The following is a 21,656-nucleotide window of genomic DNA, read 5'->3' on the forward strand; positions in this document are numbered from 1 at the left end:
GGGCTTTGAATTGGAGAGCTAATACAAAATGACAATTACAATAACTAATTGTCTTGTTCTGCAGAGTATATGGCTAAGCACATGATTAGTCATGGTGGATAGAATGTTGGAAAGGGAAAATTGAAGAGGAGAAGAGATCGGTGCATTTATGTTGATGACATTGCTATGGAGGAGTAGGCATTTTGCACGTCCACCAATGAACTACCAAACATTTTACCATCGAATGTCTTTCATTTCCTTTTATGTTTATGCATTGAATTTTTTATCACTTTATTTTGGACCCAAAAGTGGTTATGGTGCTTTGTTTTTTGGATAAATAATATACTTCTATGGATGCAATATGAGATTTGAACTGGATGATATTGGTGATCTGGAAAACTCAATGGAAGCTTGCTAATATGCAACGCCTCCACATTGAAAAATGGGAAATTCCTATTTGCTATTTGCTAAGCTAAATGGAAATCTATTGCATAGCAATAGATTTGGGTTCAAGAGGGCAAAACCATGTAAATATTGAAGTATATGTTTTGACATTCACTATTGCACATAGCTAGCCACTAGCTATACATTTTGAGGATCAAAAACTTGCAAAAACAAAACTTGCCAAATGTCAAAACCCGATTTTTATCATGTCATCATTGAACAATATAAAGCTATCTTGGATGCAGAGCAAATTCAAAACAAACATGTCTCCTACAGTTGGATGTTCCCACTTGGTTCAAACTTTATATTATCACCCTAAAAGATATTCATGAGGCTACTCTCGACTAAATGCATTGATTTGTGGCCTTGAAAGTATAATGAAAGATGATACTCAAGCCTTGAAGGAGTTGAGGAAAACCTTGTAGCTATCATGCATCCTTTCTATGATAGTGATGGAGGAAAAGTTACAATGATCCATTAACCAGATAGAAATGTCTTCCATGCATCTCAGGGTCTACTTCTAACTATTCTCCCCCTTCCTATGGAGTGCCTTGATCCCTCCTTCCCTATAGAACATGAGGCCCATGTATTAATTTCTAAATTCAATACACATCAAATAAGAGCTACAAAACTCTTTGATATGTACATAGATCCCTCCATCCCTCCCAAGTCATTAGATGTGATGCTCATAGAAGGTAACCATAGAATTTGGGCATTTTGAGGCATGGCTTTGATGGCTCTATTGAATGGCAAATTAATACTCTTATTGATAAGGAAGCCACCAAGCTCAGGCTTATGCAAATGACCAAGGAAAACTCTTCAAGAATTTTGAGACTATGATTCTCATTTGCCCTTTTTCCATGAATTCTTTTGAGCCTCATCATTGTTTTTGCCCCTTTGGGATGATAATTGGTATGATGAATCTAAAAGGATGAGGATAGCACAAATCCTCTCTATAAAAGATCCAATCATACTTCCAAAATTAGGATCTAGAGAGAGAAATACTAAAACTAGAGGGAGAAAGACTAAAAGCCTACACTTGTTGAGGTCCCCCCAGTTTGTGGAGAGACTCAAAAGGTCCCCTCACTTTGTAGAGGGACTCATGAGGTTCCCCCCACTTTGTTTAGAGACTCAAGAGGTCCCCCGAAAATGTGGGGGGACTCTTGTCTAAGAAGTCCCCTACAAAAGAGGTCCCACCCTAGAGGTACCTATGAATTGTGTAGAGACCAACATGCATAAATATCTCTCAATGGGATGAAGATCTCACCCTTTGGGGTTTAGTGTTCATGTACTTGTCTCCTTGGGTCCACGCTCCCTCAACACTATCATGTGATAGCATGCTCTAACCTTGCAATCTCCCACCCCTCCCCACTTCTTCTCCTCTTCCTCCCTCCTCCTCCTCCTCCTCCCTTCTCCTCCTCCCTCCTCCTCCTCCTCCTCCCTTCTCCTCCTCCCTCCACCTCCTCCTTTCTTCCTTGATTCTCCTTCTCAACCCTTTACCCCTTGAAGCTATGAAGGAGACTAGCTCTCCACTCCTCAACCTTGGACTCCTCCTAAACCCTCTTTGAACCATGGAACTCCTAGCTAGCTCTCTCAACCTTATCCCCCTTATGAACCCTGCAAACCCTTGAACACCCATGGAGGCAAGAGCCTCCACCCATCATTGTGATCCAATCCTCTTTCTCACCTACGCAAGTATGAGAGCTACTCTCCATGCTTCAGTCTACACCTCTCGTGGGAGCGCACGAGTGGATGGAGCCATCATCTGTACTACATCAGTATTGAAGGAAAATTTTGTTCGTCTCCAGTTTGCTGTGTACTCTCTATTCTTTGTTCAGTTTTTGTTCCGCTGCGCCGTGTAATTTAATAGAGAGAGGTGTAGAAGCCACCCAAGCATAGGTCTGACCTATCACAACTTTCCTCAAAGGAGACCACTTGAGACGAGGGGTCACTCTCGACATAGCTCAGTGGGTTTGGAGATCGAGGAGACCACGCCCCCCTTTGCCACTCCAACATGAGATAGCCCGATAGACACAGATCTGAGACACTTTCACCGCTCATAGACAAGTCACCACAGTCTCGGGTTTAAATTTTGAGTTTTAGCTTCAGCTCTCAGCCTACTTCAGATAGCAAATGATATGTTTTGTACTTGATTTTGCTTGAGCTATTGAGCTCTTTATTTCAGCATAGTACTCAGCTAGGGTCTTAGGATGCCCTTTGCTCTAGCCCTTTGTGAATTGTATGAGTTTTTTCCCCTTTTGGTGTACTTTGTACTTTGTCCCATAGCCCTGCGAGGCCTCCTGTGGACGTGAATATATATTATTTCTCTCTCTCTCTCTCTTTGTAATAGAATGTCTATTACCAAAATTGTTTTACAAATGGCCACATGGCCACTATGTAATGTGCAAGCTTTCCCTCACAAATGACTCCAAACCATAGGTGTAGCTCGAAGTACCTCATCCAATCTATAGCCACATCACTCTCCACCAAATGAGTTGACTACAAGGAAAAAACTTACCACAATTCAAATATGAAGGCATTCCTAGTTAGCCAAATATGCCATGAACTAGTCCATTTTGAAAAATTGAAAGAAGACTAAATGTTTTGGGTTATCCGGCCCATTCAAAGTCTTTGATAAAAATCCAATCTTTAACCATTATGGGCCTCTCTCTCTCTCTCTCTCTCTCTCTCTCTCTCTCTCTCTCTCCCCCCTCTCCCCCATGCATGCAAATGTGCTCTTGCAAGTAAGTACAGTCTCAAGGAAATTGCCCTTTTGATTATGAAGGACATTGATGTTGCATGGAAAGAATGTGCAAAGTTTAATATCATAAAAGTGGTTGAATGAGTTGAAAATAGACCACTAACTTGGCATCCTTTTTGTATGATATTGATGTGTAGATATTAAATATGAAAATGCATATGCGATCTTGTGATTGAATTTAAAAACAAAACATTGACAAGATAGTTGAAATGTCACAGTAGGCAAGTAAATTGAGGGGAATCAAGGCTTTTGTTGGCAAGAGTTGGGAAAAAATTGATGCATAGCAAATAGGAAATTTTTTAGGAGAGAAAGGCTTGATGCAACCTTGAAAAATCAAAACAAATTGATGCACATGTTTTGCAAGGACCATAGGTCTTTGACACTCCATGACGAGTGGGAATCCTTCTCTTAAAGCTGAAGAGGATAATCATTCATAAAAGCACATGACAATCCTATCATAGTTTGGTTGAGAATAGACCCCTAGGTGGCGGTACATGCCAATTCATAGGTTGCAACAATAGCTTAGACTTAGGGTTGTGTCATAGGTAACATAGCCACCTATTGGCTCACTCGACTTACAAAATCAAAAACTCACAAACTACACACAATCTTCATCTCGAATCAATCAGGGTACAATCGTAATTTTGTGAAAAAAATTCTAATCGTATTCAATTGGGTGAGAGGAGCAAAGTGGAGGGAGAGGGCACAGGCCTATGGCAGAACACAGCTTTGGCTATGGCAATTAATCTTCATCTCGATTAACCTTTCAGCCTACCTTTTCCAGAGCCTCTCTCCCTCCACTCTCCCTCTCCCTCTCCCTCCCTCCCTCCCTCCTCTCTCCTCTCCCTCTCCCTCTCCCTCTCCCTCTCGTTCAGCCGGCTCCACTCCTCCCCCTCTCCCTTTGCTCCATCTCCCTCCACTCTCCCTCCTACTTACCATCCCTCTCTCCCTTCCTCTCTTTATAATTGCTATGGCACCCTCTGGAACGTTCGTGAATCTGCAGAATCTTTGTGCATAATTTTTTTGACTATGGCTTACCTTAATCGCCTGTCGCCCGTCTCAATAGTACATATTGGATTGCAGTTAGGCTACCTATATCAAGGTGTGGACCTTGTCTCTATATTCATGTAAAATAAGGTCAAACTTAATTTTTTTAATGAGAGACTAATGCATTAATCAGGTGATTTTCGCTTCCTCTAAAATTTTAACAATTTTTATCCCTAGCACCTAAAAGTGGAAATGAGGCTCCTATCAAGTAGTGTTAGGGAACAATGATGTTTATGACTTGAGGAAGAATATAAGGAAGCCTAAAATCCAAGCTAAGTGGGCTTTGATCCCTAAAACAAACTTTGCGAACTTTTGTAACCAAGATAAAGCCCTTTATTAGTTAACCTTCGCACCTTTTACCAACTGCAAATATAAAACAACTATAAGTCATCCTATGCAAAGCAAGACATCCTTAAGGATCAATGATAAGTCCCATTGGGCTAGTTAAAGTTCTTTCAAGTTTTGGGTTTAAGAATAGTATGGTGAAGATAGTTTCGATATTCATCGCTTGTTTATTCGTGTCCGAATTGTTGGCTTTACCTTGTCCACTACATAATTTGCAAATCGGTTTTAAGTAAAGTTGAAATAGTGGGTGATCTCCTAATTGCTGGCTTTCCGTTTAAAAAATATGTGAATGATAACAAAGTCCAATGTGTTAAATTTCTTTATAGAAATGGGCATCTCACGTTTCACGTGTTCACAAGATTTCACACAAACAAAGCGTTCACAAACAAGAAGAAGATAAAGAAGGGCCTGAATTATAGGGAGGTGGCCATGGGGCAGGAGGTGGGCGGATCGATTAGAGGAGGACAATAGATGACACACTAAAAATAGCTAAATTAGAGGATAGAGCCTAGAGGAAGTTGATGGAGGAATCCAAAGGCTAAAGGAATCTCATCATCCTTTCTCTCTCTTCTTCTCTTGCCTACCCAAAACAAGAAAGGCATTGCTTCTCCTCTCCTCTCTGGCTTTCTGTGTTTGCCTGCAAGTACTCTCAGATAATGCCGACCTCTCTATAGAGTTGGGAAGGGAGAGGGAGAGAGCAAGAGCCAGAGAGAGAGAGAGAGAGAGAGAGAGAGGGAGAGAGGGGGGGGCTTCTACGACCTCTCTAGAAAGTGGGCAAGGTTGAGGGAGACCCAGATTGCTGTCTCCTCTTGTGTGTTCCTCTCTGGCTTCTTGCAAGGTCTGTGTTTGCCTGGCAGGAGTCTCTGATAATGCCGACCTCTCTATAACGTGGGGAAGAGAGAGAGAGAGAGAGAGAGAGAGAGAGGTGTACGACCTCTCTATAAAGTGGGCAAGGGTGAGGCAGAGCCCGAGAGAGAGTGTTGGTCCGCGCATTAACAGAGCTCTTTCCCAAGGAGAGTAAGGAGGCCGCGAGGGAGTGAAAGAGGGAGAAAGAGACGTAAGAGGGTGCTTTTCTGCAACGCATTGCCTACCCGCCAGGAGAGAGGGAGGACTAGGTGCTTCTCTGCAGCGCATTGCCTACCGGCAAGAGAGAGAGAGAGAGGGAGAGGAGAGGGAGACGAGGGTGCTTTTCTGGAGCGCATTGCCTACCGGCTAAAGAGAGCGAGAGAGAGAGACGAAGAGAGAGGTGCTCATTTACATGTGTGTTCGCCAGCGGCCGGGAAGAGGGAGATTCCGTCTTCAACGCATTGGCTATGATCGTCTTGCGTGCCAGAAGAAGTAGATAGACCCTACTGTATATCGCGGCATTGCACACTGGTTTTCCTTCTGGGCGTTGAAGTTCTTGCGCTTACACCGTCCGTACTTCGGGCGACATCATGATCCCTTTTTATGGCACATGACCCACTTTCCATTTGAAGCAGACAACGCTCAGCCCCGCGATCAGTGACGCCACAAGAAATTTGCGAAGATGGTGAATTTCGGATTTGCTTTCAACAATGCGCAGTTTTCTAACCGCCTGCTTCAATTTGAGGTGTTCACGCCCCCCAGTTCACCCGAGAATCAGGTGCGTAATTGGTTTGATTATGTTGTGCTAAAGTTCCAGCATTCAAAGATTTCCAGTATTGGATTCTGTTGTGCCATGCTTCAGATGTGCACAGAAAATTCTTAGTTAGCATGGCCAAATGAAGGACGATACGGAGTGCGCATTACATCACACCTTTGGTATTATATGGGAGACTTGAGTCGTTGGCTCGTTTGTGAGGCAAACTTTGGCCCAAGCAAAAGAGATCCTGGAATTAAAGGAGACAGGGGGCTTCACACCTTCTTTCTCTGTGCTCCCTGTTGCAGAGGCGTTCATGTGCCTCTGGAACAAGAATAAATACCAAAGCCACTCAAAGTGTACATAAACTGAGGTCCATTTTTCCTTCGAGAAGTGGTAATATTGATTCACTCATTCAATGGGGTTGTAATTAGCCCTACTTAAATTCAAGCTCAGATAACTTGGCCTGCTTGAGGCAGTTCGGCCAAGCAAATGATTGTAAGAGGTCATTGGAGATGGGCCATGTCAATTGCATAGTTCTACTTAATGGAGGCAGATGTTATAGTATAAAGCTGTCAAACGTTTGCTACTTTTGTGGCAAGTGCCTTGCTCCAGCCTTCCGTGTAAGGTCCCATCATGGCAACGAGATCCCCAACCTCTTGCGTTGAATTTTTACTCGTGGAATGAACAACTTTTTTTTGTTGAGGTGGTAATTTGGCATTGCAGGTTTCCCTCCTCCATTGCCTTTGAAACGGCTGTTTTGGGCGGCGCCCACGCATTTGGAACAGTATCACCAGATCAAGTATGGAGGAGATAGATCTTATGATTTGTCTTTGCGATCAATCAATCCACTTTGGAATTTCAAAAAGAGAGTCTTGGAATTAGGGGCGATATCTTTATTTGTTCGACTCATTAGTTATTTGGACATCTTGGAGATTAGCTTCTAGGACATCTCTAGTGATTCCGTCAATGTCCCCACATATCTGTACAGAAACATACTGGAGCGTATGTTCATACAAAGGTCTACACACGGAGTTTCTCTTATTTTTACATAAAGAACAGTCTTGGTCACAATAAACGGTAGCCTTAGGGAAAGGGCTAATAAAAGAATAGTCATGCACAGCCCCCAACCGAAGGCATTGCTCCCATTCTCCACGGCAGCTGCTATTGTCTAAAATCAGCTCCCTAATGAAATGCAATCATAATGAGCCTCAACGTGCTTCGGACATTGGTTTGGTAATCTCAATGCAACTTTGGTTGTTGCAAGGATCACTGTCGCCCACTTCAGAATCCATTTAAGCCATATAGGGCCCAGGCTCATAGGCTGCTGTGCAAGCTGCTCTGTATTCTCAAAGAGAGCGATTCTGTTCATCTCTTGTCTGTACCATATTGAGGGCTGCTATATGTTGGTGTGCCCGTCCGAAGATGGTACTAGTTTTCTCTTTTTCTCTATCTGGAATTGTGCTAGTGGTTGGGGGGGCTTTGCCAGGGCATGTGCGCTGGATGAAGGGCTGTAAGTAGGTCCTGGGTTAAAGGCTGGATATGGGCTGGTAGTGGCATTATATGGCCTGCCATTGAAGGGCTCGCTGGGGCCAGTCAGGCCAGCCAACCACCCGACCAGACTGGGTTGGGTCAGCCGACCAACAGGTCAGGTTAAACTGACCAACTAACCAGGGCTAAAGTTGGAGTCCGGACCAGTTGGCCTGACTAACCAGCAGGTGCCCCCTTCCTATAAATAGGGCTAGGTTTTGCCCTTTGTTATATCCAATTTCACGCTGGTTTTCTCCAGTAAATACAGCAGAAACTCCAGCACATCTCTCTTGCATTCACTTGCTCATTTCTGCTAACTTTTCGTTGTATATTCGGCTGCATCTCTGACATGGGAGCTCAATGATGTATGGGACCTGAAAATAGAGTTCTCTTCATTTCAGCATATTATGGCTAGTCTCAATCGGTGTACTAAGTCCATATCTCAATCTGCATAATCTGCTACTTGTGGGTTTCCAAGTGTTGAAGTCAGGCCACCAGGTTAAGGGCTTTCTATGAGCTATGGCACAACTCAATGTATTATGCGAGTTGCTAATCTGTTCGAAATAAAGTCCTATATGTTAGTAGTGTCAATAATACTGCAAAGTTTTGGCCATAATAGATGAATGGTTGTGGACTTGTTTCAGGTCAACTCTGTGTGTGTGTGTGTGTGTGTTTGATTTTGCTAGATAAGGGACCCTGCTGATATGAAGTACCATGTGGCATATAAAAATCGCATGGCTCCATTGTGGCACTGTTGTCTTGCTTGCGATCGTGAGGGTGAGTGTTAGACGTCCAAGAGCAATGAGGCATTTGAGGGGTGGTCTTGATTTCACAAGACCACTCAGAAAGTGTCAACAAAATCTGTCATGCATGTTTTGCATTGCCATCCCTATTGATCTTAGGTACTGTTTGCTTTAATATATCCTCTCCCCCTTATTTAATTAAATGTTAAAAAATAATTAAAAAAAACTGATTCCTTTGAGTGTGTGTTTGTGTCATTTATTTTGTTGGATTTGTGATGGCTTGTTTTTCTTAGCATTGATATTCTTTTGTTTTTAATAAATAGCTTAACATAATTCTCTCTCTCTTTCTGTGCATTTCTTCTTTGTTTCTTGTTTATTATCTTGGTTTTTTGCTATCATATTTTTACTCGTTTGGGTTGGGGTTTTACGCCTTAGTAAGGATTGGGTTTACTTGAGATTCTGAAACCCAAATGGAAGCTTATGCTTGGGTACTGATAAGCTTGGGTACTGCTGAGCTTTGCTGTGCTTCCCCTTTAGTGCTGGCCTTCGTCATGACTAAGTCTTCCCTTCACCTCCCAAGTGCCGACAGAAACTCAGTACGAAGACTTTGTATAAATGGATGCTCAAGTATGTGTGGGTGTGTGGATTTGTATGTGTGAGAGCATATTTTTATACTATGGTCTACAACCACTGTTGGGCGCTGATGACGTCAGTGGGGATGCCATAGTAGCTAATCCTTGCTATGCGTGATGGAGTTTATGGTTTTCAACCTTATGAGTGCCTATCATGAGATTGAAACTGCATTATGTTGTGTTTTTAGAGGATGAGTTTGGGAATGTTCTTGGATTCATCTAGGTATATGTTTTATTTTCTTAGTTTATTTTACGATTCTTACCAACCCTCTTCTTCCTTTGTGTCTTTGTTTCTCTCCTTTAAGCTGTAAGATTGGTCTAGTCTTATAAATGTCTTATAGTTGACTTGAGGTCATAGTTGGATGGCTCACAAGAAAGAGTGGCTTGAGGTCACAATTGGATACTTCACAAGAAAAACTTTGCAATCTCCAAGGGCACTCTCACAAGAAAGCGTTTGTATTCTCCAATATTTTAGGTCTCAGTTAATAGCTCACAAGAAAGACTTTGTATTCTCCAAGGATTCTCTCTCTCTCTCAAATTCAATGGGCAAAAACACCTTCTAAAGCTTCTTGGTTCGGAAGTCTCAAAGATATCCCCTGGTTGGGAGGTCTCAGGTAACACATATTTGTATACATGATGAGTAATCTCAGTATAAACCTTGGCTTTGGTTGGTCTGTCCCACATAAGAAGGAAAGAGAAGCACTGATATTTATGTGGTTTGTGTTTTGTAGTCTGCTCTTGGAAGTGACATTTCACAGTACAAAGAGCACATGATGGAGACGCATCAGCTTTATGTTAACTCAGTGATACTAGCTGCACACTCTGATTATTTCATGAGGCTTTTTTCTAATGGGATGAGTGAATCCAATTCTGAGATTGCTGTTGTAAGGGTAACTGAAGAAGGTGAGGTCTCCTTACAAGAGTTTTCTGTTCAATCAAAGTTTTAAGTTCACGGAGAATACTCAAGAAAGGTAAATGTGAATGTGTGCATTTGTGCGTGCTGCATTCATAAGCTTGTTCCTCCTTCATGTTTCTTGATGAGAGGAAACAGGCTGCCAACAAAAGAGGCATTGCCCAACTCTTTTCATAATACTTTCTTCCACAGTGGGAATGTGAAATTTACTGTGCTTGTATTTATAACTTTGTATAGTGTGGGATTATAGAAATCAACACATTTCAATGGATTGTTTTGCAGAGAGGCAGGGCTTGCACAATCTTATTGAGTACATGTACACTGGGAACTTGAAAGAGCCTCCCAATGCTGAAGTCGCCATCATGCTTCTCTGCTTAGCAGATCGGTTTGCGATTTCTTCATGCATGGAGCCTCTTATGGATGTCTTCAGAAGGTTTCCTAGCTCCATAAATGATTGCCTCTTGGTTTTGGGCCTTCCTGAAACTTTGAAATCCAATAAAACTGTGCAGCCAGTTGTGGAACATTGTCGCAATTATCTGTCCCAGCAGTTCCCTGATGTTTCTGTAAAGAAACCTGAATTCCTGTGCCTCAGCCTTGAAGGTGTAAAAGTGGTGCTTGACAGTGAGTCACTGAATGTGCAATATGAGGAAGAGGTTTTCTATCATCTACTTGATTGGCTAGAAATCAACTGTCCTGATCTGGAGAGCAAATGTCGTGCTGCTGAAGAGATTGCAGAGGTTGTCAGGTTTCCTTGGATGACAGGAGATTTTCTCGAGGACGTTGTTTCTAATAGTCTACCCATGCAGAGTCAGGCTTGTCAGGCTCTAACTATGGAGGCTGTTAAGTTTAAGAGCTTCACACATGCACGGCAGCAACAAATGATTTGGAAAAAGAATAGCCATAACCGTTATCGACCCCGCAATAACCTTATTCTTGAGAATTTCTGGGGAAACTCAAAAACATATGTTTTACACCAGACAGACGTGAGCTGCCAAGTCTACTTTGAGTTTCCTCTGGAGTTGGTCATCTGTACGGGGGACAACTTTCAGTCACGTACCTTTTCCCTGGGCCCTAATAAATACACCTTTTACATTGAGGCTAGGCCTGGACCAGTGAAGGCTTCATACAATTCTCAGCTTACATGCTGCATCAGTCTTGTGCTTCCACCCAACCCCTCGTGGAAACCATCAGATTTGAACTCTCCCCTCACATTGCTGGAATATACCATCGCCATGAAGAGAGATTACTCTCAGAATTACGATACCAAGGCCACTGGTTCTTATGATTTGCAATCAGCAGAAGCTGCTGGTACCTGCATCCAGTTCAATGATTTTTTCTCTGGCTGGTTCATTGAAAGGGGTTTTAGTTTTCCAAGATGGAACCTCACAATTAATGGGCCAGTCTTCTTCAGACTCGATCTCAACCTCAAAGAGAGTCGGTGTGCTCAGAGGCACATCTAGTCTAACGCTTTCTGTAAGAAATGAACCAATAGGGTTCTTGCATGTGTGTGCAGGGCACCAAGATGAGAGGAGTGTTCATGGTACTGACTAAAAACATTATCAATCCATATGGGAAAATTGTATATTAATCCTAAGCTTGAGGTGTAAAATTTCAGAGTGATTATTTTTATGTGAAGCTTCAGTAGATTTCCTTTCTCCAAGATTGAGGGAAGCAGAAGATGTCATGATAACCCATGGTATGAACTCAGCATCTTATGTTTGAGATTGCAATTTTATTGATTCACAATAACAGGGCCAGTTTAGAATCTGCAAGTATTTGGAATTGACAAGGATCCTGTCAAAACTCTTGGGCTTACCGTTGTTTTAGTGTCATGATATCCCCACCACCTTGAATTGTTGAGTCATGCATGTCCTGTGGATACTATGTCTACAGCAGAAGATAGACAACCACACAGCTGGGGTTGGCCTCACATTGGATTCCTTTTGATTTGATGGCATGGGCACTAACTACCAATGCTCAAATAATCATGATAGAGAAATAGATATTGCATGATGAACTTCTATATCACAGTAGCTCAAAGTTTCATTTGCAACCAGAAAATTGTGCTGTGTCAAACTTTCATTTGCACCCAGAAAGAGTGTAGCTCTCTCTCTCTCTCTCTCTCTCTCTCTCTCTCTCTCTCACAGTGCGCCCCTCCACAAAACACCCCAGAAGTCCGTCCTATTCAAAATGTAGACAAAGCCCATGCATGTGAATTCAAGCCCGTCATATCCATGTGCACATTGTTTGTAAGTTTTAAAAACATTTTGGTTAAAAGTATTTTACTTTCTATGAGGGATTGAGGTAGCTTTTGCAGGAGAAACTTACTTTTCCAAACTTGAAAAAAAGAATAAAGTCAATTAGCTTTAGTTGAACGTATGTGTCTGTCTGTGATTCGGATACTCATGTTTGTCATGGGCTATAGCTAGCTGACATCATGGTTGCATCTCTGTACAAAGCTCTGCTGCCTCCTTGGGTTTCTCTTCATAATAATCATATATGGTCTATGGCATGCACCGTGTAATGGTGGCGAAAAAGATTGCAGCATATATGGGATTGGGTTCCTCCTTTTGGACAGCTCTTAGCTTGTTGTCACATTGCACCTGCCACTCGTAGACAATGTCTGTCCTTGAGGGAGTCTATGCCTCGTGTTTCTTGGCATTGTCCTAGTCACGAGATCTCTTGCACCCGCTATGACAACGGCTTCAAGCTCGTTTCCCGAGTGCTTCTTTTGGAAAGCATTTTTGATTGTTTAGATTTCATCTTGCCAAGCAAGGCTCTATGGACCTCATGGAAGGACCATAACATTCGGGTCTTTGGTGATCCCACTCTTCCTAAATATCAGTTCTTCCGAACATCTTTATGACAATTGCTCTATGATTGTCTACGTGTATGGGATTTAGATAATCTTTCTTTCTTGTCATATAATGATATCTTATGATTCTTGTAAATGGAGGTCCTAGCTTTTGAGATTGTTTTTTGTAATATGATCTTCAATGGATTGCACAAAGAGAGAGAGAGAGAGAGAGAGAGAGAGAGAGTACATACATACCAAAAAACATAGTTGTGTATATGGAGGCATATATACATTTCATAGTATACATATGTGCACGTGTATGTATATGTGTATGTACATGTGTGTATTGACCAAAAAAAAAATTGTACGCACGTGTGTGTGTAACCATAGTGATATCTTCTAATGCTTGTAACTTGAGGTCCCAGCTTTTGGGACTGATTCTTGTAGTATAATCTTCAAAGGATTTCACAAAAAAAAAGTGTGTTTGTGTGTAGAGAGAGAGGGAGAGATTAGTCGAGGTGAAATAGGTGGGGTAGCGCATGAAAAGGGAATCAGGGTATGGGACAAAACTATAAAAAAACAACTACCACCTTCGCCTAGCTTACTCGTGCTCTCCACCTCTTGGACATGGCCCTAGCCATTAGGAAAAAAGGGAGCTCATTTTGGGGCCTTTTAGGGTTTGAGAAAAATGTCTCTCAACCAATGAGGAGAAGGTTAATGTAGCATATAAATTCCATAAAAAAAGGTTAAAATAAAGTACTTTATGTTGCTACAAGCGTGTGGCATTAATGAGAAGATTTGTTTTTGATTCTTTTACGGTTTGCCTATCCCTATCAAGAGATGTGGACCCAAAATCGAAAGAGAGCTCCATTTTGAAACTTCCCGTGTGGTGACCCAAAACAACCATCCACTTTCTCTTGTTCTCAGGTGCCATTCTCTCTTCAACAATCATTCCTCTACTTTCGCCATGAGCCATTCCATTCTCTTTTCGACAAGCATTCCTCCTTGCATTACTGTTGTTGTGATGCTCTTAAACTTTCAAGACAATAAGCTCCTTTCACCTTTCATTCGCTTGTTCTCAATTTCGTTTAGTTTTTTTTAAAAACGTCGATTACTTTGGGTAAAATACTTCAAAGTGATAAAGTATAACGTCTGACTATTTTGCGGCGTGTTTCTTTGACTTCGCAGATAGAGTGAGGATTTCAGATGTCAACCAAAAACTATGGTCGTGCCACTAGGAGACGGTCTGTCACTCTACTTGGCGAAGATGTGGATGTATAAAGTATCTCTTTGCCATGAAGACTTGCCTCACTGATCTCATGTGTAGAAGTTTCCAATACTGTGACCGTGGATGGTAGCTAAAAAAGGATAGCACTAGCGAAAGGAGCCTAGGTGCTAATGCAACCCAACAAGTGGAGAAAGCAATAATCAAAAAACACTTTTTTCTACATGCATCGAGAACTTGTATTTCGAGATTATTCTGGTTATCTTCCACTCCATAGACCCAATTGTAAGTGTATTTGTATAATGAAATAGTTGAAACGAAAAAGCTTTTGCTTTCTATGACAGACAATATCTATATATATATATATCCCTCATCATGTGAAGAGTGGCAACCAATGGACTGTATATTGGGATTCTTTGATGCTTTACATGGTGCTATTGGGGAGCTATAGTACAAAGGTAGAAAATCAACAATGCTGGTTGAATTGGGTATATTTTTTAATGATCACTTTTATCAATTGATGGACAATGCTCACTCACATGGTTTATTGAAAAAGCAAGATCTCTCGGTGTGGAATACAATTGATTGGCCAGTCCGTGATGGCAGTATCACAGAATCATACAGAGCCAAACTATTTTCGGAAGTACGACATTCCCTGAAACCAAAATATTGCTACCAGGATAGTTAAAGTCAATGTTTTCATGCCACTTACAGGTTTTGTAAAACTTTTTCAAGATTATGTAGTTAAAGTTTGTATGTCAATGTTGACTTTCAGAGCAAAAGGATATGATGATATTTCAATTCCAAAAATTTTGGATAATGGTTGGGATAGAATGGTGGCCAACAATGTGTATTGTGAGGTTGCTCATAACTCCATCAACATTAAGTACATGATTGCCTCACAAAACTTTATTTTCTATTTTTACCATAAACGCAACAGGATGATAGGCACAAAACTTGTGGCAATGGACCAAGACGGGAGGTCTTCAGGTCTAATAATTGAAATAAATATTATTGATAATGACATCGTTCTAACATCCATCTCACTGGGACATGCTGCACTCTCTCTCAGTTACGCAATGACATTATTATGGAGACTGAGAACAATATTTGCAAAGAATTGTCATTCATTTTGAACAACAGGAAAGTAAGTTGGTTTCCATTCTGTGTTCCTCCTAAATCTATTCTCTTTACATTTGCATAATACATTCATCTATCACTTCTAAAGGTATGATAATGCTAAAAAATTATTTTTGCAGATACTGCAAAGGAGGAAAAGCAAAATTCAATGCAAGGACATTGTAAATAGAACAATTCAGATAATTTAAAGCTATTGACTCTAGGTATTACTTGCAATCCCAAAAAAAAAAGTTGACATTTGATGTATTAATACAAAATGAGTACAAGTATCATGTGATTTTCTTTTGTTGCTCAGAATCTCTCTCTTGACTTTTGTGCAATGGAGACTCCTTTTAAGAAGAATTGTCTTTAGCTTCTTCCATATGTTGGTTAGGTGGCTGCTGCTGTACATTGTGCTGCTGTACATCCTTCGTGGGCTTGAGATTGGCCTGTTGATGTGGTACTGCCTCCTTGTGCATCGACTCCTCGTCCTGCTTTAATGTCCTTGCCTCATGCATGGGTTCAAGCTCGTGTTGCTTTGATGTCCCAGCCTCCTTTGTGCATGGGCTCGGGCTTTTTTGGGAGCTCTTCCTGGAAAGGATCAACTCCGGCTTCTCCTTCCACATCCTTTGAGAATTATTCCACAGCTCATCAACACCAACACCTTCTAGAATATCTTCTAGATTGCTAGTGACATGGATATTTTTGTTGGCCTCCTTAACCTCTTTTCAACTCGGAGATCTTCAAGGCCTTTTGAGCCCTCTCCTGTATGGAATGTTCGGTCTGGTGCTGGAGAAGTGGAAGAGACCTCTAATAGCTTCAAAATTGTCTTTGCTATGAAGCTATTTACATATTCAGAGCCAAAACTATCCTCTTTCATCTGCAATAAAAACAAAGAGTTTTTTCAATCTTTTTTGTACCAATGCATTGAATTTATAACTTCTTAAACAGTATGCAATAAAAGCTCAACGGATTCCTCTATGGCCTGCAGTCTTGGGTACACAGGACATAGAGAAACAGGAGCCCAAGGATTACCCGCATTCCTTGGAGATAGCAGAGGGGCTAATTGACATCGGGGGCGTGCTAGAGCTCTAGACAATGGCGGACATTGGAATAGGAATAGAGGAAACAATCATCACCATGAAGGTGGCATGTCATGAAGGCCAAGTCGTGGCCGGGTGAGTAACGACAATAGATCCAAGTTTGGGTCCAACTCCTCTGGCTCCAATGAAAACAAGGGGGTGGCAATGCAGCGTTTGTTCCTAAGGTGCCAAAGGGCGATTGTTACGAGTGCGTACATGATCATCATGCGCGTGATTGTCCAAGGAAGGCAGCAGAGTCTTCGAAGTCATCACGGATGATGGCGATGCATGCTCAAGGAAGAGGGTCGGATGCAGAAGACGACCTTGACAACAATAGGCTACTGTGCGCACCGGAGTCCCCTCATGTGCTGTGGCGAGGGTGAACACGGTATGCTGCACCATGTTGAGGGTGGTCTCGAAGCCACCAAAGTCGCAGATACCCAAAGTCCTGGTGTAGGTGCCACAGGAGATCGCGGTTCCAGAGGTGGAGCCATACAACCCGAAAAGCCCACGGTACATGAAGCCGACCAATGTGACGACAGTATGTCAGATGGTCGCCTAGTGTCCTTTGATAAAGGGTTGTACGACTACTCTTCAAGGAAAAGGGGACACAAAGGCTCGCACTCCAAGAGGACCCCGTCCGGTGGATCGACTATGCTATCACAGGTCAAGCAGGTAACGTCGAATCTGCACAAGACAACTAGTCACAGGTAAAGCAAGCAACGTTAAATCTGCACGTGAGGTGCAAACTCTAGCTTACAAACTCTAGCTTAGATGGGTGTACTAGGTTAGACTGTGTGTCGTAGCTAGGTCTCCCGAGGTGGCAGTTGATAGTGACGGTCCCGACCCCTTGTAAATATTTCAATTTTGTTATTGAGTGTGTTGAGTTGTAAATATTAGTGCGGTCTTAGTTGTTGTACCATTGAAGCGGACTTCAACTCTTTTTGAACAGTGGAGAGTATATGGGAGGTGCTTGCCTCAACTATATGATCGAGACCGATGCACCTTGACGTTTTGGAATACAGGCAAACGTTCATCACCCAAGCTTTCTCATGCTGTCTAAGGCTTTCTTTCTCACACATGGGGTGGGTTGAGCGCACGTTGAAGACAGGGGGATCGGGGTAAACGTCTAGGTAGGTGCCTGGGTGTCTGGATACAGGACGTGACAGGCTCGAGACCTCGACGAATGAGGAGACGTGGGTCACAGAGGCCCCTAATTACGTTTTTGGTCATATCTGCTTCATACGAACTCGGATCAGGATGAAAACTATGTCGGTGCATAGGACACAATGAGCTCTTTTGTTGGGATTATAGATTGGACGGCTCCAGCCTTGGAAGCTACCTAAAACTCATTGCAACATTCAAGTTGCAAAGACCTAGTTGAGTAGGCTATAGTCCTCGACCAAACGAGGAGTCGGCCACGAGGGCATTTTGCTAAGGTTCGCGACCCCTCGACAACCAACCATCTTGGGACTCAGCTTGACAGGACGGCGGCATTGTAAGGGTTCGTGACACATACTATGCATAGCGAGACGCGCCCAAGGCGAGACTCGAAGGCATGCATTTAGGCCACAGGCTAGCAACCTGGGATTTGGCTATCTCTTGGGACCGGCACCTTACACTTTATCTTTGAAAAGTATGTGTCCATCATATATTTTGCACTTATTAGAGTCCTCCATCTACAAGAGAAAGGATCATCCTGTTGTGGTGTCTATTTTATCAAAATAGAATGCTAAGATGTATATTGGACTACGAAGAGTGCCAAAATAAGAGAGAGACAAAGATAACTTACTATGATTACTATACATGCAATGGCATTGATTGAGTTAAATCTAACATCTTTAAATTTGGATTACGGAGATCTAGTGCATCCATTAGTCTTTTGAGGAAGCTGCAATGGGAATGAAGGTTGAGGGAATGCACATTGTTAAATTAAATTGGACAACAAAACATAAAATTCATACTTCTGCATGTAAAAGCGATATGGCTAACTTTTCAAGAGAAAACATAGAAAACGCATTTTGCAGCAGCAAAAGTATGTGGAATACTGACTTACAATTCTAAATCCTGGTGGGTGCCTTTATGGAGTTGAAGGTATATCATAACTTTTGTTGTACGTCTATATGCACCAAACTCTAGTGATTGCTGCAAGAAAAACAATAGACATGAGGGGATTAGACCAAGAGGGTGTTAATACAATTTGAACATATCAAGATTTTGTCAATAGAGGGTATAAGTGGAAAAAGTCAGGGAACATACTCTAAACAATATGGAAGGAGAAGCATATCAACCACATTGAAATTGCAAAAATGGAACCACTTGGAAATGCTTTTGGTTGATGTCTTGTTATCCTTCAACTTGAATGAAATAGCTGGATCAACTATATATACAATGTACTGAAGGCTTTGGTGGATCCGATTCTTCAAAAACCTACAAAAAACCACTTCACTTAGCCTATGAAAAAGTGACTGCTATAAAGACATAAACACAATTGACCTTGAAAGATATACTTACTATAGAGCTGCAAGCATGATTGTGCAAGTGATATGGTTTTCTTTTTGTGCTAAAGCCATTATGCAATCTTGTGTCAAATCCCAGCTTAGATCATCATTCATAGTCTTTATAGATATTCTAATCCTTGGTCTAAGTTGCAGTAGCTTCTTTTAAATTTGCAACTACCTTAGTAATGTTTGGGATTCCAAGACAGACATTGTTTCTTTAACTCACTCCCCGAGCTCTTCATATGCCTCTGGTCTCATGTTGGTGAGTGACCTCTATTATCTTTATTGCATCTGCTTTAGGTTTCTTGGTTGGAGGTATCAACATATCTCTCATTTGAAGATCATCCCAATCCTCTGCATTAAGGATCTTGTCATATCTATACCTGACTCTTACAAGTGTTTGGATGTATTTTTTCATTATAATCACCCTGTGTGCATGTGCTGCTACCAGGATTGTGTCTTTGAAAAACTCTATAAGACACTCTTCAGTAGCTTCTTGGAGAGCAAGAAGTGCAGTCCTTTGTTATCTGAAGTCCATGTGCCAGTTGATGCATATTGCCCTCACAAGCCTTTGGAATGGTGCCATGGGTACTGTTTACCCAATGGCTTTCTAAGCCTTCCTGATCTCCATCAAGACAGATCTACCTTGGCTCACTCTTTTCTTCCTGTTCCTTGCTAGCATATGCATAGGCTTCCCCTTCTTTGAGGATTTTGATCTTGATGGAGCTGTGGTAGCCTTTGCAATGTCAGGTCCCTTGTCTTTCTTCCTAGGTGTTTCTTTGGTTCTTATACTCTATTGTTGTCTTCTCCGAAACATAAATACAAACATAACAAAGAGGAGGACCTAACCATTCAGATGACTCCAGGTGATGCAACAAGGCCATTGATTATGCTGTAACGGAGGAGGAATCTCCTGGTGAGAATTGCTTTTTGAGTGCTTCTGTTTCATTTAGCTACATGTGGATTGCATCAACATATGAACGTGTGATTGAATATTTGCAATAAGCTAAACAAGATCTTGTGTTTCCATTATGATAAATTATCATATGAGATCCAATTCAGTATAGAAACAATTCATTTTGCAAGCCATTATTTTGATATTTTTCACGAAAGATCCTAGGCAATCAACAATAAATGATTCCTTCAATAATTATGTTGTGGATGGGTGTCTTTTGCACCTTATATAGGGTTCACATTTCATGTGAAGATATGTGATGCTATAGCTTACAACCCTTCAAACCATTACTCACTTCCCCTAACTTTGTTTATCTCTTCACCTTTTTTGGAAGACAAGCCCTTGTGAGACTATTCTTGGGTATGGATTGCATGATGAGCCTTTCAACAAATACAATCTAATGATATGTAATAGAGGGTTTCTTGAAGGAGTCATACTCTTTATATTCATAATCTTGAATCCATTGAGAGGAAAGAGAGTGTAATAAATCTCTAGAAATACATTTTGTTGTGACCTTGAGTCAAATGTAATCCTAGTTTTTGTTTGCTTGCATAGGGTTTTATAATACACTAGTTAAGATGCTTAATTTCCTTGATCAATTTCTTATTATAGTAATATAAAAGTCATTACTAAGTTGTAACAAGGTTGTCCTTGTTTTAGGTGGAATTTTATTTAACACTTTTATTTGGAGGAAATGGAGGTTGGATGGCTCTCCATTGTTAGGGTTTGTAGTATTTCTCTAGTGCATATACTGGCTCTATTGACCTAACGTTTTTATTGTACCTATAATAGTTTTCTATTGATGTAAATATTGCTAATTTATCAAGAATTAAAGTTTTTTTCCCCATTACATCAATGCTAAAGATGGATGTTATAGATGTTATGAATATTACACAGTATAGACCAAATTTCAGCAAAATACCATCAACATCTAGAGGGTGCAGATGATCGTAGAAGAAGACCGTGGTTAGAAAACCCTTGGTAGAAGACCACGAAAGAAGACCATAGGTATCTCCAACATCTATCCCTCTTCCCCCCAGTCACCTCAATCTTAATCACCATGTATAAGCCTCTATGGAATTTAGCTTTAATCTCCACAAGAATGTCGATTTGATTTCAAGTCAGATTAGCCCAATTCAAGCCCATTTCAATTGCCATCAAAGACCACAAATCAGCGACCTATCAACACATTATCTAGAAGAAGGGAGAAGCCTCCAAAGACGAATTATGCTTGTTCTATTTGTAGACAAATTGCAACACCTAGCCATGTCAAAAATGGGAAAAATCCCTCAAAATTCACAGCATGTCAACATGCTTTCTAAAACAATGATAAATCCATAAAATTTCTCTTCTCACGCTCCAAGCTAATCCGCTCTATGATCCACCCCAAGCATGTCAAAAATGCCTCCTTAGAAGGCAACAAAAGTGTTTTGACTGCTTTTGGAACCTAAACTCATAGCGTGACAACATGCTATCCACAATGGTTGGGAATCTCTAAATTCCCTATTTTCACACACCGAGCAATGTCCTCCCTAGGCACATAAAAAATGTCTTCAAAGGCCTGAAACCCACTGTGTGTCATCATCTTTGGAACGAAGGCATCAAAAAACATATTTTGGAGCCTCGATTTGTAGACAAAGGAATTTATCCCAAGCATGTCAAAATAGACTTTGAAGGCCCAAAATCCATAGCATGTTAACATGCTCTCCAAAATGGGTTTATAGGCTTCCAAAATTAATTCTAGGAAGCATTGTATTGATCATTCCCAAGCGTGCCAAAAATACTTTTTGACACCTTAAAACCATAGAGTGTCAACATGTCCAAACTCAAGAAAAACCTTCATATTGAATGTTTTGTGGGGCTTCCTTCATTGTGGTTCATACACGTCTTAATGCATTGATTTTCACCTTTTGGCTTGTTTTTTTGGGATTGCTCACATAGTTGGATGTATGATGTGTGCTAGCTTAGTAGGTTACAATTGTT

The 21,656-nt window shown here is 41.3% G+C and overlaps 1 protein-coding gene across 1 annotated transcript; it reads left to right on the forward strand.

Moving 5' to 3' along the window:
- Positions 1-5,052: 5,052 nt before the first annotated feature.
- On the forward strand, positions 5,053-11,867 carry LOC147879816 (BTB/POZ domain-containing protein At4g01160-like). The gene is made up of 3 exons (XM_087372044.1): positions 5,053-6,200; positions 9,813-9,984; positions 10,277-11,867. The coding sequence occupies exons 1-3, from the start codon at positions 6,105-6,107 to the stop codon at positions 11,452-11,454; spliced, it is 1,446 nt and encodes a 481-aa protein (XP_087228170.1). The 5' UTR covers positions 5,053-6,104; the 3' UTR covers positions 11,455-11,867.
- Positions 11,868-21,656: the final 9,789 nt, after the last annotated feature.

Source organism: Dipteris shenzhenensis, chromosome 33 (genome assembly GCF_047967505.1).
Source record: "Dipteris shenzhenensis isolate YYH24624 ecotype China chromosome 33, Dip_SZ_1.0, whole genome shotgun sequence".
Classification (NCBI taxonomy): Eukaryota; Viridiplantae; Streptophyta; class Polypodiopsida; order Gleicheniales; family Dipteridaceae; genus Dipteris; species Dipteris shenzhenensis.